This window comes from Ahaetulla prasina, chromosome 2 (assembly GCF_028640845.1).
Source record: "Ahaetulla prasina isolate Xishuangbanna chromosome 2, ASM2864084v1, whole genome shotgun sequence".
In the NCBI taxonomy this organism is placed as follows: domain Eukaryota; kingdom Metazoa; phylum Chordata; class Lepidosauria; order Squamata; family Colubridae; genus Ahaetulla; species Ahaetulla prasina.
In genome coordinates, this window is record NC_080540.1 from 12964844 (window position 1) to 12984651 (window position 19808).

The window sequence follows — 19808 nt, forward strand, 5'->3', positions numbered from 1 at the left end:
AGGCAGGCAAAAGTCCTTGAATACAGAATGTTATGACTAACTTTCTTATCGCGAAACAACCCCCTCCCAACTTCCTCAGCTAAAATATGTGGCAGTTAAGAAGCAAAAAGAAAATTGTCTTCCAAAACTGACAATTGGGTTTTTCTTTTACAGTTACTCAATAAAAGGCAGAATGGTTCAAAGCAAGAGGGAAAAAGAAGTGCTATTGTCAAATAATGTATTTATTTAATAATGTATTTTATTTTTACAATTCTATTCACAATTCAATTTGAATTTTGGCTTGAGCCAGGTGACACATTTAATCCTCATTGCGCTCATATCTCCTAACTTTATAACAGATGGTATGTTTTGTTTTTGTCTACTGTCTTCTGTGCATCTAGTTTCTGGGTTTTAGATTGAATAATCAATTATTGTTTTATTGTCACTCTAAAATAGAAATAACATATCATTGCCAGAATACAACAAAGTAAAAATAAATTTATTGACATAAAATTGCAAAGGAAGAAATTACAATCCATAGGGAACATATACAATTAGAATCAGTGTTACAATCAATAATTTGAATGTTGTAGATAACTGAGTTAAGTATAAAAAGACATAAACAGTACTAGAATTTGAAAGAAAAAAAAACTATGAGCCTGTAAAGCTTATATGGAGTCTAATATTTCCTGAAGCCCTGCTAGGGTTTGTTCGAATTGTGACAAATGTGTATATTTCAAAGGAAATATAAAAAAGTGGAGGAAAGAAAGAAAGAAAAAGCATGGAAAGATTACAGAATGTATTGAATTATGGGGAGCTAAGCTATCATTAAAGGGACACGGTGGCTCAGACGCTGAGTTTGTTGATTGAAAGGTCGGCAGTTCAGTGGTTCGAATCCCCAGTGCCGCGTAATGGGGTGAGCTCCCGCTACTTGTCCCAGCTTCTGCCAACCTAGCAGTTCAAAAGCACATAAAAATGCAAGTAGAAAAATAGGGACCACCTTTGGTGGGAAGGTAACAGCGTTCCATGTGGCGTTTGGCCATGCCTGCCATATGACCATGGAGACGTCTTCAGACATTTTCTTTGAAATTTCTTTGAAATGGAGATGAGCACCACCTCCTAGCGGCAGGAACGACTAGCCCATATGTGCCAGGAGAACCTTTACCTTTACCTTTAAGCTACCATTGTGCCAGTGTTCCAAGTTATGTACCCATTGAAAGCAGAACTCCGAAGCAGGTAGATTCCTCAAAGAACAGTTTTATTGGATACCTCATATTGGCAAAATGAAAACTGTCATTGAAAGTTCCCATGGCTTTCACCTAATTAAAAAAGTGAAAGTTCCCCCTTTCCCCAAGTCATCAGCCACATTGTCCAATCGAGAGGCTGGCCGGTTGCTTAGTTACTGCTCTTCTCCTCTCTCTCAGGCACCTGTTGGAATGACCTTGGTTTCCACAGAAAAACTGTTTGTTTTGGCTGCCAACCCCCCTTATCTATTTCCCCACTACTCCCTGTCCCCTCTTCTGCTTTGTGGCAACCCTGAGGTTCGCAGGGTTGACACATCGATTGCAACTAAACAAGCATGATATCTAAATGGAAAGGAGAGCTGTGACGGACATCATGATTTATGGGTTTAGCTGTAAGGTAAGGTATCTTTAATATTGATTCCCCTGAACACATGATGCTAAAGCCTATAAAGCTGCTACAGGACACCTCTTTTTTATTATTATTATTAATTTTATTATTATTCAGATAATTATTCAGATAATAATTCAGACTGATTGGTTGATTGAGCAATTCCTTCAATTTATAAGGCCACCTAACCACAAGCAACTCAATGTGGCATTCTACATTAAGGAAAGTATAGCACCAAAAAAGCTAAGGAACCTCTGCTTTGAAGCTTTCAGAGATCCCTGCTTGCCAAATAGGGATTTTTCCAAAGTTTTGCCTATGGAAATCCCCTCTTTTAAGGGAGTGTCAGGCAGGCACCATCATCCAAGTAGAAACAGGGCAGAAGGGTCTCTCCAACCAAGGAAGCATCTGAGAACATATGGAGCAGAACTGCGGTTCTGGCATCAAAAAAGCTCACTCGTCTCCCTTCACAGTTGACAGAGATGCGGATCCTCGTGGGCTCCTCAGTCAGGACCAGTTCAGAGCGTGTTGATGGAGAGAAGATCGTGTATTTCCCGCTCCATTTCCTAATCTGCCAGTGCCTGGTCTGCCCATCAACGTTTATTACGTTCGCTGGCTTTTTGGCAACCCCTACACCCCATCCTGCTGTATCTCCCACCATAACTTCCCAGAAATGTCTCCCTGTTGAGAACTTCTGACAGCCAAGGACATAAGGATTACATACAAATCTCATGGGGTCTGGGACAAGATATATTGGTTTAACTGGCTTATGTCCTTTGACGCTTTTTCGATCTTCGGAGATGTCAAGGCGGTCAGGGTGGGCTGTGTCTGGATCCAGAATTACATTCTCTGTAAGGGAGAAGGGAAGGGAAGGAAAACAAGAGCTTCAGCTGCAGGCTTGGTTTAACCGCCCTGAGTCCCCTGGGAGATAGAGCGGTATAAAAATGCGATTAAATAAATAAATCAATCAATCGAGACCAAGATATCAATCCTACAGCCTTCTCTGTGAGTTCGGTTTCTAATCACTCCCTCCAGGAATGGAAGATTCACTGCTTATTTAAACAGCACCTAAGCATTGCCTAGTTTTTTCAACCCCTTTATAGTGCTTCACCCCACTTCTAGCATCCCTGCACAATTCTCCTTACCTTCCATCTTGCAGGTGAGAAAAATTGGGTTGGGAGTGAAGCAGTGGGTGGGTTGCTTCCGGTTCGGTCCGGTTCTTGCGAACCAGTAGTAACGGCCGCGGGAGGCTCCGTCCACCCGCCCAGACATCATCACGGACGATCTGTGCATGCGCAGAAGCGTGCGCGCGCAAACAAAGCAAGCACATGCACTCCCGTTGCGAACAGGTAGCAAAGGTAAGTGGGACCCACCCCTGGAGTGAAACGTGGTTGGCTTTGCCTTCAGTGAGTTCCTGGGAAGACCAAAATAGGAACAGAAACTGGAGCTTTAATCCAGAGACCAGGCAGACAAGAGGCTGCCAAGTTTCAATTCTGAACCGGCAGAGTCACAGGGATCGCGCCCAGAGGTAACTTGGGGCACATGACAGAATGTGAGGAAGTTCTGCTCTTTTCCCTACGACAGGCCTGTCAAAGTGGCGGCCCGTGAGCCGGATGCATCATGTGCAGGCCACACCCACACCAGCTCCGCAAAGGCAAAAAACGTCACGTGACACGATTGAGTTTGAAAACCATGCTCTACAAGCATCAGGATACGACAAGCATGAACAAAAGGAGGGGGGATCTTGCATAGGAAACCTCTGCTTTCATCAGCTTGATGGCCCTCAAGATGGAGACAACCCTAGTGCTCCACCTTTGCTATTTGCTTTGATGCCAGGATCTAATTTCACTGCTCCCAAAGACTTGGTCTCTCGCCAATTTATAGTAGGCAGTAAAATCAAAAGGATTCTACATTCTTTTCAATTTTTGTTGTTGTTAGTTGCGAAGTCGTGTCCGACCCATCACGACCTCATGGACAACATTCCTCCAGGCCTTCCTGTCCTCTACCATCCTCTGGAGTCCATTTAAGCTCATGCCTATTGCTTCAGTGACTCCATCCAGCCACCTCGTTCTCTGCCGTCTCCTCCTTCTTTTGCCCTCAATCTTTCCCAGCGTTAGGCTCTTCTCCAGTGAGTCCTTCCTTCTCATTAGATGGCCAAAGTATTTCAGTTTCATCTTCAGGATCTGGCCTCCTAAAGAACAATCAAGGTTGATCTCCTCTAGGACTGACCGGTTTGATCGCCTTGCAGTCCAAGGGACTCTCAGGAGTCTTCTCCTGCACCATAGTTCAAAGCACTATATTCTTTTCAATACCAGCCCATATTTTCCCATTTGTCCAGATATTTCATTCTACACCAAGACTGACTTCAGTTATCTAGGTTATGTTTACTGGATTTTTGTAGTCTTTAAGGTATCATCTTATACTTGTTTCATTGTCACACTATTATATTTCTCTTTAAGTTACTTGCATCAGAGCTTAAAATAGAAAGCAACTGAGATTCTTATAAATTCTTATAATATTTACCTTTCTGTAGATGAAATCCACTTTTCAGAGTATCTAGGGAAGAAAAGGAAGGGATTAAGCATCTCATCACTGGAATTAGACCAACCGAAGGGCCTCCCTAGAGATACCCTGGTTTGCCTACCTTGGACTCAAAACAGGAAATAAGGAATAAGCTACAAGCCACAATGTCATCGGTGGCTTTATACATACATACATACATACATATTCTCCATATACAGGTAGTCCTCAACTTACAACAGCTCAATGACCATTCAAAGTTATAATGGCACAGGAAAAAATGACATATGGCCTGTTCTCACACTTATGACCATTGCAGCCTCCCCAGTCACATGATCAAAATTCGGGCACTTGGCAACCAGCATGTATTTACGATGGTTGCAGCATCCCATGGTTCTGGGATTGTCCTCTGCAACCTTCCTGGGTGGCTTAACCGCCGTGATTTTCTTAACAAGTGTGGCAAAAAAGTTTGTAATATGGGACACAACTCACTTAACAACCACCTTGCCTAGGAAGAGAATTTTGGGCTCAACTGTGGTTGTAAGTCAAGAACTACCTGTATATATTCCATTATATTTAGTGGAAGCTTTTTCTGTGTTTCCCCAGTGATCAGTGCATATGGATTTAAGAAATAAAGAACACAGCTAGTCCTTGACTTACAACCACAAATTGAGCCCAGAATTTATGTTGGTAAGTGACAAATTTGTTAAATGAGTTTTACCCCATTGTATGACTTTGCTTTCCACATTTGTTAAGTGAATCACTGTAACACAGTTATTATTTGTAAGTGAATCTGGCTTCTCCATTGACTTTGCTTGCCAGAATATCGCAAAAGATGATCGCATGACCCTGGGACACTGCAACAGTCATAAATATGAACCAGGGTTTTTTTGTTTTTGTTTTTTTTATTTCTTTTTGTCACAACAGCATACACAAACAATTGTCATAGATAAAACAACTTATTTTGAAGAAAATATATACATATATGTAAAAAAAATATGCATCAACTATATCAATTTGATATGATGAAGGGAACAATAGGACAGGAACGGTAGGCACTTTTGTGCTCTTATGCACACCCCTGTCAAGCTATCTGAATGTAAATCACGTGATTGTGGTAAGGATGCTGCAATGGCCATAATGTGTGGAAAATGGTCATAATTCACTTTTTTCAGTGCCGTTCTAACTTCGAATGATCATTAAATGAACTGTGGTAAGTCAAGGACCACCTGTAAATGATCAACTATGACTAGCTAATGGTGAGTCCCATTTTTAGGTAGCACATGAAAGAAACCAGAAAGTTCCTCCTCCCATCCTGGTGCCAAGACACAAGGCCTTTCCACAGAGAAATGGGGGTGTCTCTTCCGCTGATCCTGAAATTGATCCCTCATTGATCCATGTGACACCGACCCAGAATCTCTCTTGGATGATCTGGGATCAAAATGTCACCCAGTGTAAAACCTTGAGGGCTGTTTTTTTTACCTCTCAATTTTTTCATGGCACTTTTCAGAAGCACAGTCATGTCACTGTGATCCCAGATTGTCCATTTCGGCTCTAGAAGTAAATCCACCCGATTCTCATATGCTTCCTTTGCCTGGTATCTGGCAAGACAAAAGAACATTGTTTATCGTCCTGCCAACAGAAGAAGCTTTCTAAAACATCAGATGGTGCTTGAGGATTGGCTAGCTACAGGATCCAATCTGGGTTGGTCACCAGAGGTTTTGTCCTCTGAGCTTTCTGACTGGTGCTGGAGCCCATCCTCAAGGAACTCCTCCCTCTCTCTCCCGAATGTGTGCACTGGGCTCTTCTACACATTGTATTTATGTGGTGCCTGGTTGTGTGTGGCTTTTAGTTAAGTGGAGTGTTGATGGCCAGCTATTAAATCATTGTCATTTTTTTGTGTTGCCCCATCCTTGGCTCTTAACTACCTGGTAAACTGTTAGTAAATCAGCACTCACGTTGACTGACAAGGCCCCTGTTTCCCAGGATTCAGTCATTTCTCTGGCTAGCTATTCAAATATGGGCACCATGGCAACTCAGTGGATCCTGACCCAAAACTGCACTCATCCACCCTCATCAAGCTAAGCCAGATATCTACTAGTGGCCACTTCAGTTTTCAGTTCTCTACACTTATTCACAATTATTGTGAATCTCTTGGAAAAAAATAATGGATTGTATTTTACCAAATTTGAAAATGGCTAATATGGGTGACGTAGGTAATCAACCTAGAAGATAGGTATAACATACAAACTGATCTTGATCAGTGGTGGGTTTCTACCAGTTCTGACCGGTTCTCAAGAACCACTGGCAAAAATCTGGCCAAGTTCACAGAACCAGTAACGATCCCCAGCTGGCCATACCCCCAAATCGGTTCCCTTGGCCAAAGAGGTTACAAAAACAAAAGGTTTTAAAATTGCCTGAGCACCAGAACCTTTAAAAATCATGTTTTCCTTTTAAGAGGTTCTGGGCTGCCACGAGGCAAGCATCCTAGGATCATCAGAGGAGCCTTTTAAAATCTTTTTTTCCTCTGGCGATCCCAGATGACTTTCCTGATCATCACAGGCTTTTAAAATCACTTTTTAACAACCTGTTACAACCACCCATGCCCACCCAAGCGCCCCCACTTACCTATAATTGCTGCTCCTTTCGGGCTCGCAAACCATGGCTTCTGCAATCAGTTGCATCAGCTAGCAACTGATTCTGCCTACCTGTAATCCATCTCATCGGTAAGCAACTGCCTGCCTCAATTGGGTAAGTAAACTATTAAAAAATAGTTAATTGGGGTTATTTTAAGGAGTTGGGTTTTTAGACAGCAATTAAAAGTTAAGGAAGTTTTAAATTTAGCTGCTTTTATATAAAACGGGATTCCAACCTTAGTAACTTTAAGGCTTGTGGACTTCAACTCCCAGAGTTCCTCAGCCAGCAAAGCTTTCCTGGCTGAGGAACTCTGGGAGTTGAAGTCCACAAACCTTAAAGTTACTAAGGTTGGAGACCCCTGATCTAAAAAATATAAATTAAATAAAATAATAAAATAAAATATTTGTGCAGCTTTCTGAGATTTGGTGTGCTTCTACATTGTGTGTGAGTCAGTTGTATTGTGTTGTGTTGTGTGTGTGTGTGAAGTGTGAAAGTTGGTTTTTGAGCTTTTTGTGGCTGTGTGACGTTCCTGCTTGTTGCAGGGGGCATTTTGGGTGAGGTGCAGCTGCTTTTACATTGTGTGTGTCACTTGTGTTGTGTTGTGTTGTGTGTGTGTGTGTGTAAAGTGTGAAAGTTGATTTTTGAGCTTTTTGTGGTTATGAGAGGTGCCTGCTGGTTGCAGGGGCCATTTTGGGTGAAGTGCAGCTGCTTTTACATTGTGTGTGAGTCAGTTGTGTTGTGTTGTGTGAAAGTTGTTTTTTGGTACCTCTTATTGTTTTGTATACTTTGTTTATTATTTTTATTATTTATTGTTATTCGCCATGTCCACCCGGTCACATGACTGTCAAGCCACTCTTACCCAGTCACATGACTGCCAAGCCATGCCCAGTGTCACATGACCATCAAGCCACACCCACAAAATAAGCCACGCCCACAGAACCCATAGTAAAAAAAATTAGAACCCACCCCTGAACTTGATGGATTAAAAGTGATTCAATGAAATATAAGAGTGACAAATACAATTACAAATAACCCTCAGTTTATGACTATTTGTTAGCAACCAGTTACAACAGCTCTCAAAAAACTGACTTACAACCATTTTTGCACTTAACATCTGTCACAGTGTCCCTGTAATCACAATTCAGGTGCTTGGCAATCGGTATGTATTTATCATAGTTGCATTACTTGGAAGAGCTTACATCCTACAATGATACCTTTAAAACCATCAAACATCTGTCTCTTCTTGGGAAGGACTCAATAGGTGGATAAAAATGCCAAATTCAATTTAAACATCTCGATGAGTGCGCAAGCAACCATAATAATGGATCGTATCAAATATTGCTAATTATATTGTGTTGAGGTTGTCTGAGGTAATTTCCTACAAAGCCCTGCTGGAGGAGCTACTGCTCTCTGAGACTGTAAAGAAAAGGGTGGATATACTTACTTCTTCAAGATGCTTCCAATGTCCTAAAAAATAAAGAGAAGAAGCACTGAAAGGAGCCATTTCCTATGCAGAAAATTAAATAAACACACACACACACACACACAAACATAATAAAACATAAAAGCAAAAAGAAAAGACCATTTGAAAAACAAAAAAATGCATCAATAGGATAAAAAAAATCTCCTGCATTTATGTTTCCAGAATCGAGGCACTTTGGAAAATCCAGGTGGTTATAATACTTTGTAGAAGGTCATCAGTGTTGGGTTTCTCCTTGCCCTGGAGATTGAAGGGAAGGGACCAGCACTTTGAATTCTTGCTTTTCGCGTGGCCTGCTTTTTCTGAATTACATTATGTATCCCTAATATTAGCCATTATAGGTAGTCCTCAACTTTTCACAGTTCCATTTAGTGACCATTCGAAGTTACAGCAGCACTGAAAATATTGACTTATGACCATTCTTCACACTTAAGGCTGTTGAAGCATCCCCATGGTCACAGGATCAAAATGCAGCCACTTGGCAACTGATTCATATTTATGACATAATTTGTGACCTTCTGATAAGCAAAGTCAATGGGGAAGCCAAATTCACTTAACAACTGTGTTACTAACTTTATCACTGCACTGATTCACTTAACAACAGTGGCAAGAAAGGTTGTAATATAGGGTAAAATTCACTTAACAACTGTTTTGCTTAGCAATAGAAATTTCAGGCTCCACTGTGGTCATAAATCGAGGACTACCTACAGTCTTCATATCATCCCGACCCGTGCGCTCTCACAGAGAGGGACTCCTTAGGGTGCTGTCAGCCAAACAATGTCGGCTGGCAGCCCCCAGGGGAAGAGCCTTCTCTGTGGGGGCTCCTACCCTATGGAACGAACTTCCCCCTGGACTCCGACAACTCCCTGATCTTCGGACCTTTCACCGCGAGCTGAAGACCTATCTATTTTTCCGCGCAGGACTGGCATAGAATTTTTAAATTTTATTATTGGGTTTTTAATATTTAATTGGGTTTTATGGTTTTTAAATGTATTTTAAATTGGGCCAAATTTGAATAAGTTTTTTAGTTATTGTTTTATTTGTATTACGTCATTGATTGTTATTTTTACTTGGCTGTAAACCGCCCTGAGTCCTTCCGGAGAAGGGCGGTATACAAATTAAATTATTATTATTATTATTATTGTTGTTGTTGTTGTTATTATTATTATTATCCAGAAGAATGGATGGAAAAAGTGATGGAGCTAGAAAAAAATGAAAAAATTGACTGCTTTTATTAAATATGAACATTTGTTTCTACTTGGAAATTGCTTCTGAATTTTTTGTCAGCATAAAAAAAATAAACTCTTCATGCTTGACTTTGCTTATTAGATTAATTTGTTTTTATAAACATGGCTAAAAATTACTAAATATATAAAAGTAAAAATTTGAGGCTGTGATTTTATTTTGTATTTTCCTTTCCCTTTTATCCTACATTTCTTTCCCATTCTTATCCCTCTCCATTTCCCTATTTTCTTGATTTTCATTTGTACTTTTCACTAGTATAATTTCAATTAAAATTGTGTAAAAAAGGAAAGAGTCAAAAAAAGTATTCTGTGGCAGGACTAAAGCAGTCTATCCAGGGGTGAAATGCTCCCTGTTCGGACCGGCTCGCCCGGTTCGGACCGGCTCGCCTGATCCGGTAGCGATGGTGGCGGGTGGTTCGGAGAACCGGTAGCAAAAATCCCTGGCCCCACCTGGGCCTTCTCCTGGCCCTGCTGGAGGAGCTGCTGATCTCTGAGACTGTAAAGAAAAGGGTGGATATACTTACTTCTTCAAGATGCTTCCAATGTCCTAAAAAATAAAGAGAAGAAGCACTGAAAGGAGCCATTTCCTATGCAGAAAATTAAATAAACACACACACACACACACACAAACATAATAAAACATAAAAGCAAAAAGAAAAGACCATTTGAAAAACAAAAAAATGCATCAATAGGATAAAAAAAATCTCCTGCATTTATGTTTCCAGAATCGAGGCACTTTGGAAAATCCAGGTGGTTATAATACTTTGTAGAAGGTCATCAGTGTTGGGTTTCTCCTTGCCCTGGAGATTGAAGGGAAGGGACCAGCACTTTGAATTCTTGCTTTTCGCGTGGCCTGCTTTTTCTGAATTACATTATGTATCCCTAATATTAGCCATTATAGGTAGTCCTCAACTTTTCACAGTTCCATTTAGTGACCATTCGAAGTTACAGCAGCACTGAAAATATTGACTTATGACCATTCTTCACACTTAAGGCTGTTGAAGCATCCCCATGGTCACAGGATCAAAATGCAGCCACTTGGCAACTGATTCATATTTATGACATAATTTGTGACCTTCTGATAAGCAAAGTCAATGGGGAAGCCAAATTCACTTAACAACTGTGTTACTAACTTTATCACTGCACTGATTCACTTAACAACAGTGGCAAGAAAGGTTGTAATATAGGGTAAAATTCACTTAACAACTGTTTTGCTTAGCAATAGAAATTTCAGGCTCCACTGTGGTCATAAATCGAGGACTACCTACAGTCTTCATATCATCCCGACCCGTGCGCTCTCACAGAGAGGGACTCCTTAGGGTGCTGTCAGCCAAACAATGTCGGCTGGCAGCCCCCAGGAAGAGCCTTCTGTGGGGGCTCCTACCTATGGAACGAACTTCCCCCTGGACTCCGACAACTCCCTGATCTTCGGACCTTTCACCGCGAGCTGAAGACCTATCTATTTTTCCGCGCAGGACTGGCATAGAATTTTTAAATTTTATTATTGGGTTTTTAATATTTAATTGGGTTTTATGGTTTTTAAATGTATTTTAAATTGGGCCAAATTTGAATAAGTTTTTTAGTTATTGTTTTATTTGTATTACGTCATTGATTGTTATTTTTACTTGGCTGTAAACCGCCCTGAGTCCTTCCGGAGAAGGGCGGTATACAAATTAAATTATTATTATTATTATTATTGTTGTTGTTGTTGTTATTATTATTATTATTATCCAGAAGAATGGATGGAAAAAGTGATGGAGCTAGAAAAAAATGAAAAAATTGACTGCTTTTATTAAATATGAACATTTGTTTCTACTTGGAAATTGCTTCTGAATTTTTTGTCAGCATAAAAAAAATAAACTCTTCATGCTTGACTTTGCTTATTAGATTAATTTGTTTTTATAAACATGGCTAAAAATTACTAAATATATAAAAGTAAAAATTTGAGGCTGTGATTTTATTTTGTATTTTCCTTTCCCTTTTATCCTACATTTCTTTCCCATTCTTATCCCTCTCCATTTCCCTATTTTCTTGATTTTCATTTGTACTTTTCACTAGTATAATTTCAATTAAAATTGTGTAAAAAAGGAAAGAGTCAAAAAAAGTATTCTGTGGCAGGACTAAAGCAGTCTATCCAGGGGTGAAATGCTCCCTGTTCGGACCGGCTCGCCCGGTTCGGACCGGCTCGCCTGATCCGGTAGCGATGGTGGCGGGTGGTTCGGAGAACCGGTAGCAAAAATCCCTGGCCCCACCTGGGCCTTCTCCTGGCCCTGCTGAGCCACACCATCATCAGTGGTTTGTTTTTTTTACTTTTAAAAGCATCTTTTCTTCAGCCAAAAAAATGCCTTAAAAGTAAAAAAAAAAGCCTTTGATGATCCCATGGCTCAGCTGGGATCATTATTATTATTATTATTATTTATGGATTTATAAACCGCCCTTCTCCCGAAGGACTCTTTATCAGAACCCTTTAAACTCTTTTTTTTAACAACCTCTTCAGCTGAAGAGATTGTAAAAAAAAAGGGTTTTAAAAGGTTCCTTTGGCGATCCCAGCTAAGTTCCTCATCACCAGAACCTTAAAAAACATGTTTTCTACAAGTTCTGCGGCTAAAGAGCTTGTAGAAAAAAGTCCTTTTAAGAGGTTCTGGGCTGTGCAGGCAACTTCAGTGGGATCATCAGAGGAGCCTTTTAAAACCTTTTTTTCCTCTGGCGATCCCAGATGAGTTTCCTGATCATCACAGGCTTTTAAAATCATTTTTAATAACCTCTTACAGGAGCCCCCACCGATGCCCACCCAATCCCCCTCCCCACTTATCTTTCGGACTGGCAAAGCCATGCTTTACATCAGTTGCATCAGCTAGCAACTGAATCTGCCTGCCTAAAATCCATCTCCTCAGTGAGGAACTCAATCTGCCTGCTTTGCTGGCTGAGGAATTCTGGGAGTTGAAGTCCACAAACCTTAAAGTTACTAAGGTTGGAGACCCCTGATCTAAAAAATATAAATTAAATAAAATAATAAAATATGTGTGCAGCTATCTGAGATTTGGTATGTTTCTGTAGTGTTTCACTCTAACTACACAAACACACAAAATCTCACAAAGCTGTATGTGGCATTTTGTGTGTGTGTGTGAGTCTGTTGTGTTGTGTTGTGTTGTGTGTGTGTAAAGTGTGAAAGTGTGAGATTCCTGCTTGTTGCAGGGGCCATTTTGGGTGAAGTGCAGCTGCTTTTACATTGTGTGTGAGTCAGTTATGTTGTGTTGTGTTGTGTTGTGTGTGTAAAGTGTGAAAGTTGGTTTTTGAGCTTTTTGTGGCTGTATGAGGTTCCTGCTTGTTGCAAGGGCCATTTTGGGTGAAGTGCAGCTGCTTTTACATTGTGTGTGAGTCTGTTCTGTTGTGTGTGTGTAAAGTGTGAAAGTTGGTTTTTGGTACCTCTTATTGTTTTGTATACTTTGTTTATTATTTTTATTATTTATTGTTATTGGCCACGTCCACCCAGTCTTCTGACCACCAAGCCATGCCCACCAATTAAGCCACGCCCACAGAACCGGTAGGGAAAATTTTTAGATTTCACCCAAATCTATCCTTTTTCATCATTCATCAAACTCTATACACCACTCCGTTACACCACAATACAAAAAAGATGCTGAGGCCCTAGAAAGAATGCAGAGAGAAGCAATAAAGATGATAAGGACTCTGGAGGCCAAACTGTACAATGAATGGCTAAGGGAACTCGGTATGCTCAGCCTAACAAAGAGAAGCCTTAGGGGAGACATGACAGCCATCTTCCAACACTTGAAGGGCTCTCATAGGGAAAAGGCATCTATTTATTCTCCTTACCACCTGAGAGCAGGACAAGAAGCAAGGGGTGGAAGCTCACCAGAAAGAGATCTAACCTAAAATAAGGAAGAATTTCCTGACAATGAGAATTATTTATCAGTGGAACAGCTTCCCTCCCAGAGTTCTGGGTGCTCCATTACTGGAGAATTCCAGTAACTTTGGACAACCATTTTTTGGGGATGGTATCAGGACTCCTGCTTTGGGCAGAGGATTGGACCAGAAGACCTCCAAGGTCCCTTCCAGCCCTAGGATTCTATGATCTCAACTTCCTGCCTCACCTGTAAGAGTTTGCTGGCTGGCTGCTGCTGCTTCTCTTCTATCTCCTGGATGAGATCATCAAGAGAGCCCAGTTCCTCCATGTGCTTGGCCAAATCCTCCTCCTTTCTCGCCATAATGTCCTTCTCCGTCTCTTCCATTCTAGCCAGCAGAAGCTTCTCTTGTCCTCTTAACCAGAGTTGTAGCTCTCTGAATTCATCCACTACATTCTTTTTCTCTTTTTTGATGAGGTCCTAGAACAAGACAAAAAGAGCAAAAGGCATATTTTTATTTTACTTTAATTATTTTTATGTAATTACTTTTATTGTTATAACAACTAAATAGATTCTGTCAAGAATCCAGAAAAGGGATGGGAGAATTTCCTAGGGAGAAAAAAAATATTTTATTTATTTATTTGTTTGTTTGTTTGTTTGTTTGTCAAACACAACAGTATATATAAGTATAAGCATGAAATAACCATACAAATTGGATACAATCAAAGGGAACATTGGGACAGGAATGGTAAGCACGCTGGTGCTCTTATGCACGCCCCTTACAGACCTCTTAGGAATGGGGTGAGGTCAATAGTAGATAGTCTTGGTTAAAGTTTTGGAGATTTTGGGAAGAGACCACAGAGTCAGGTAGTGCATTCCAGGCATTAACAACTCTGTTATTGAAGTCATATTTTCTGCAATCAAGATTGGAGCGGTTAACATTAAGCTTAAATCTATAATGTGCTTGTGTATTGTTGCAATTGAAGCTGAAGTAGTCTTCGACAGGAAGGACGTTGTAATAGATGATTCTATGAGTTAAACTTAGGTCATGTCGAAGGCGGCAGAATTCTAAATTTTCTAAACCCAGAATTTCAAGTCTGGTGGCATAAGGTATTTTGTATTGGTCAGAGGAGTGGAGAACTCTTCTTGTAAAATATTTCTGGACACGCTCAATTGTATTAATGTCCGAAATGAGGTGTGGATTCCAGACAGGCAAGCTGTATTCGAGAATTGGTCTAGCAAATGTTTTGTATTCTCTGGTTAGTAGTGTAATTTTTCTGGAGAAGAAGCTACGCAAGTTTAAGTTTACAACTCTTAAAGCCTTTTTGGCGATGTAGTTGCAGTGGGCTTTGGCACTTAAATCGTTTGATATGAAAACTACAACGTCTTTGACGATGGGAGGGTCATCTACAAGGTAATGTCCATCAAGCTTGTATTTAGTGTTCTGATTCTTTTTTCCAATGTGTAAGACAGAGAATTTGCTGGTTGAGATTTGGAGTTGCCAAATTTTTGACCATTCCAACACAAAGTCAAGGTCTTTTTGAAGGGTAGCCGCATTGTTGGTAGTGTTGAATAGTTTAACATCATCAGCGAAGAGAACACAATTACTTATAATATGGTCACAGAGGTCGTTAATGTATAATATGAAGTGTGTTGGTCCTAGAACACTGCCTTGGGGGACACCGCTATTGACAGGAGCAGGATTTGATAGGTCACTGCCTATTTTGACCACTTGTTGTCTTTTTGACAGGAATGTTGTTATCCAATTATGGAGGGGTCTGGAGATGCCGTAGGATTTTAGTTTTAGAAGAAGTTTGTCATGTACCACTGAGTCAAAAGCTTTACAGAAGTCTATGTAAATTGCATCTATTGCTTTGCTCTGATCAAGATTTGTAGTCCATATGTTTTTGCAGTGAAGAAGTTGTAAATTACAGGATAATTTTTTTCTGAAACTTGATGGCACATAATCAATCATTTAGCTCAGGATTGTGCGTATCTGTCAAGAACAAGGATTAGACGCTACAGATTGTGGTGCTTTAACCGCTTGCTGAAATACTTTCTTTTCATACTAAACCACTATTCTGGTTTTATCCACTAGTTCTTCCTTGGAATATAGTAATTGAAAAATATCCCTTTGACACCAACAAAAACCAAAAAAAGCCACCAATTTAAATGATCTCTCATGAACATTTTCTTGGCAATCAGGGATTCCAAAAAGGTAGACAGAAAAATGTTTGAGTTCACATTTTTTCAATAAGATGAAACATGTCACCAACTATTACTATCCCAGTCCCAACATTAGGAACAGGTTCTGTGCCCTAATACTGTCTTTATCTTGAATTTTATTTCAGTCAGAACTTGTACGTACAAACAGGCTGCCTATTATCAAAGATGGCGGATGGGGTTCTCCTTCCTCAGAAGCTCCTCACCTTTGAGTCAATACTTACAAGCATCTCTTGAACTCTTTTCTCTGTGTCTCTTCTGTATGTAGCTGTTTTTTCTTTCTGCTCCTTCTGAGCCTTCAGGCAATCCTCAACCTTGATCTGAAGAGAAAATAAAAGTTTTGAGTTTCTTTTCGCTAAAGAATTACATCAGAGGGAAGACCCAGTTAGAAGATATATTCAATCATCATAAATACATGACAGTTGGCAACCATCCAAATTTTGATCATGTGACTACGGAATTATCATAAGGGTGAAAAACATTGTGTTACTTTTTTCATTTCCGTGATAACTTTAAACACTCATTAAACAAATGGTTCTAAATCAAGGACTCCCTGTAATGGCATTAAAGTGAGCTACCTGAATCTCCTGGTTGCAGTCATCCCAGAAGCATCCCTGAGAAATGAAACACTCCCAGCAGGAGTGTTTTTCAGGGTCTGCACTCAAGATTTTGGAGGATTCCATGACAATTTTGCTCTAGAGCAAATGTGGAAAATGAGCTGGCAAAGGGAGCCTATTTCGCCCTGCAGGCAATTTCTGTTGCTAAACAAGACAGGGACACTGCAACCATCATAAATACATGCCGGTTGCCCAGTGTCCCAGTTTTGATCAGTGACCACAGGGATGCTACAATGGTCATATGTGTGAAAACGGTCATAAGACACTTTTTCAATGGTGGTGTAACTTTGAGCAGTCACTAAACAAATGGTTGTAAATTGAGGACTATGGTAAATCTGTCTTCAAAGAATTTCAGCCACAGAGGATAAAGCAGGAGGTGAAGGTCTCAGGTTGGATTTAGGGAAATTTGTGAAAGAAATAGCCAAGGCAGAAAGTTGCACATGACGTAATAAGACCAGCAACGAATGGTGGGACACTGCTATCTAGCAACAAGAAAATTACAAGGTAGTTAGAAGGACTTGGATTAGAAGGATGGCACATAGACATCAACTTCAATAACTTCTAGATTATAATAATAAAGCACACACCCATTTTAATAAGAAAGCTTATTTGCATAAAATATGCAATTTATGAAAGAGAAGGGTAAAGTAGTCCAGGACAATAGATCAAAAGAAACTCCTGAGTGATTTTTAGGGTGCTAACTTCCCTATAAAATTTGTATTTGTATTTGGTTTCGGGGTCTTGGCTCCTTTAGCTGCTGAAACCCTTTTGATGAAGTATTTCAATAAAAGTCCCTTGAAAGTCCTCTCCAGTCTGGTTCTGATTGGCATCTGCACCAGGCTAAACCCAGTTTCCCTACAACAGAGGAAGCAAGTAAAGTGATCTAAGGATTTCCAGGAAGACCAAGGATCTGGATGGCCCTCCAAAGCGATTCCTCCTGGCTGATCCCTACCTGGTATTCCTGGAAAGCTTCCTCCACAGGGATCACCGAGTGGCCCTTGTGCTCTTTGGATCGGTCGCAGACCACGCAGATGAGTGTCTCGTGGTCCTTACAGAAGAGCTTGAGGGGCTCCCGGTGCTTCGGGCAGAAGTTCCCTCCTTCCTCGCCCCAAGGACCTCCGCATCGCCTGGCCACTTCCAGCACAGACGCCAGTTTCCTATTGGGAAGGAGGCTGCGGATCCCGAAGGTTTGTCTGCAATCGGGACAGGAAGCCTCCGATTCCGACGTCCCCCAACTGCGGGTCAGGCAGCCCCGGCAGAAGTTGTGGCCGCACTCCGGGATGAGCACGGGGTCCTGGAAAAACTCCAGGCAAATGGAGCAGGTGGCTTCTTCCACCAAATCCTGCAAGGGCGCTTCGGCCGCCATCGTCGCCTCCAAAAGGAAAGGGAAAGTTACTTTCTCGACTTTCCCTGCGAATCAGCTGACCGCCTTTGGGGTCTGCGCAGACGGGAATCCTAAATGAATTGTTGCTGCTTTGAGGTCAGCTTCGCTGGCTTCTTCAAGGAAAAAGGAATTATTCTGAAAAGAACAAATTGGAGAGAAGCAAACAGTCACGGGATGTCCCCCCACATCAATTATTATTGGCCCAATCAGCTCGTTAAAAGTGGGGGGGGGAGTTTTTAAAATCTGGGGAGGAGCAAATATTTTTGGGACGGACCCCCAATCAATTACTGATCCAAGTATCCTGCTAAAGGAAAAGATATTGAAAAATCATGGGGAGAAAGAAACATCCATGGGATTCATTCACCACCAATTATTATTCAGCCAGCCACTTGGTTTTTGTTTTTTTTAATAAAGTTTTTTATTTTATACACATTAAAAACAAAAGACAAGACATACAACATTTATATACATATCACTATTTATCAGCTATTCAAGGCAGTCCATTCCTATTATTTATACATATTTTAATCCTATCTTATTCTACTTTTATTCATCTACTGTTCTTTATTTCATCTACATTTTACTTTGTTGTTCAATTTTCTTATCTTACCTATTTTCTAACCATTTGCACCAGACCTTATAGCAGTGGTAGTCAACCTGGTCTCTACCGCTCACTAGTGGGCGTTCCAGCTTTCATGGTGGGCGGTAGGGGTTTTGTCCGATACTGAAGCACTTTCCTTTTTTTTTTTTAATTTAATTGACTTTAAAAAAAAATTCATAGCATTATTTAAAAACATTTTCATTAGGTTTTGATAAAATTCCCTGTGACAATTTAAATTTCTGAAAATATACTATTTGGATTGCCCACGCATAAGTTTAGTTCACGTTACGTAAGTGAAACTAAATGACGCTATAGTGCAACCGCAAACAAAAGAGCCTATCCCAGAATAGCTCACGCATATCCCCCCAAGCCACCCAGCTGTAACAGACAAGCAGAACTGGTAGCTGGCGCACCCCCCCAAACCCAATCCATGATGTGCGAGAGACACGCACAGACGACAATACACGGCGCATTACTGTGGAACCAGTGGGCGGTTAGAAAATTTTACTACTAACAGAGATACAAAAGTGGGCGGTAGGTATAAAAAGGTTGACTACCCCTGCCTTATAGCATTCTGTGTCCTCTTTGTCCCTAATTTCTTTTGTAAGTTTGTCCATCTCAGCACATTCTAGTATTTTTTTGATTAATACTTCCTCTGTTGGTGGATTTTCTTTCTTCCAGTTTTGGGCGTAAGCTATGCGTGCTGATGTTAGTATATGGAGTATTAAATATTGTGTATCGTTTGTATAATTTTCTGTTGGAATCCCTAATAAAAATTGTTCTGGCTCTCCTTTTATTGGTTCCTGTATTATTTCCTGTAACCACTTTTTGATTTTGGCCCAGAATTGTTTTGCCACAGGGCAGGTCCACCAGAGATGATAATATGTTCTGTAATTGCTCTTACATTTCCAACACTTTGGTGAGTTGTTGGGGAACATCTTTGCTATTCTTAGCCAGCCACTTATTAAAGGGGAAAATGCTTTTTAAAATATGGGAAGCATGAAATATGGGACGGAATGGACTACAGTTGGCATAGAAGAAATTGGGAGAAACCCTTGATAAAACCCCAAAGCCGATGCTTGCAATTGATAGAACATCTCACAGCTAAAGGAGAATGTAGAATAGATATTATAATCCTTTCTCTAACTTCTAATATGAATGTGTGGCAGAGGAAGACCTGCCTGGACTGTCCCTTTCCCAGCCAACCAATCAGGAAATGGATCAGGAAAAGCTCTAAAATTGGGCAAAGACTACCTTGTGGAATATGCAATATATAAAATTTGGAATGGGATCATTTGCTGGATGGAAATCTTCAGGTTTGACTAATGAGCTCCCTTAAAACAAAAGATGGATAGAAAGAGCCATTAGTAGCCATTAGTAGTCTCAGGCCAACCTAGGACAGGGGGATTCATGAAGGGGGAGAATCTGGTGGGGGGAGAACATCTTATAGCCCCTTGATTAAAGGGCTTTTGGGGGAGGCTTCCTTAGTCACAATGGGCTCCCCAAGGGGACATGGACACTCCCAAGCCCCTTCCTTTATCTTGCCATTTCAGAGGTGGCACTTCATTTATGGAATGTCCTCCCCAGAGACCCTCAGTTGGCCCCCACAGTGGCCTCATTTTGGCACCAGG

The 19808-nt window shown here is 40.7% G+C and overlaps 1 protein-coding gene across 1 annotated transcript; it reads right to left on the bottom strand.

The window, feature by feature from the left end:
- Positions 1-535: 535 nt before the first annotated feature.
- LOC131192508 (zinc finger protein RFP-like) lies at positions 536-17564 on the bottom strand. The gene is made up of 7 exons (XM_058171713.1): positions 17145-17564; positions 15800-15895; positions 13602-13832; positions 10014-10036; positions 5611-5729; positions 4132-4164; positions 536-2457 (listed from the first exon to the last, which is right to left on the bottom strand). Exons 1-7 carry the CDS (start codon positions 17556-17558, stop codon positions 1943-1945), a joined length of 1431 nt encoding a protein of 476 aa, XP_058027696.1. The 5' UTR covers positions 17559-17564; the 3' UTR covers positions 536-1942.
- Between the last annotated feature and the right edge of the window lie 2244 nt (positions 17565-19808).

Coding starts and splice junctions, on each gene's coding strand:
- LOC131192508 (XM_058171713.1), bottom strand. CDS start 17,558: ATGGCGGCCGAAGCGCCCTTGCAGGATTTGGTGGAAGAAGCCACCTGC. Junction 13,833..15,799: donor AAAGAGTTCAAGAGATGCTT/GTAAGTATTGAC, acceptor GTCTTGTTCTAG/GACCTCATCAAAAAAGAGAA. Junction 5,730..10,013: donor ATTGGAAGCATCTTGAAGAA/GTAAGTATATCC, acceptor TTGTCTTGCCAG/ATACCAGGCAAAGGAAGCAT.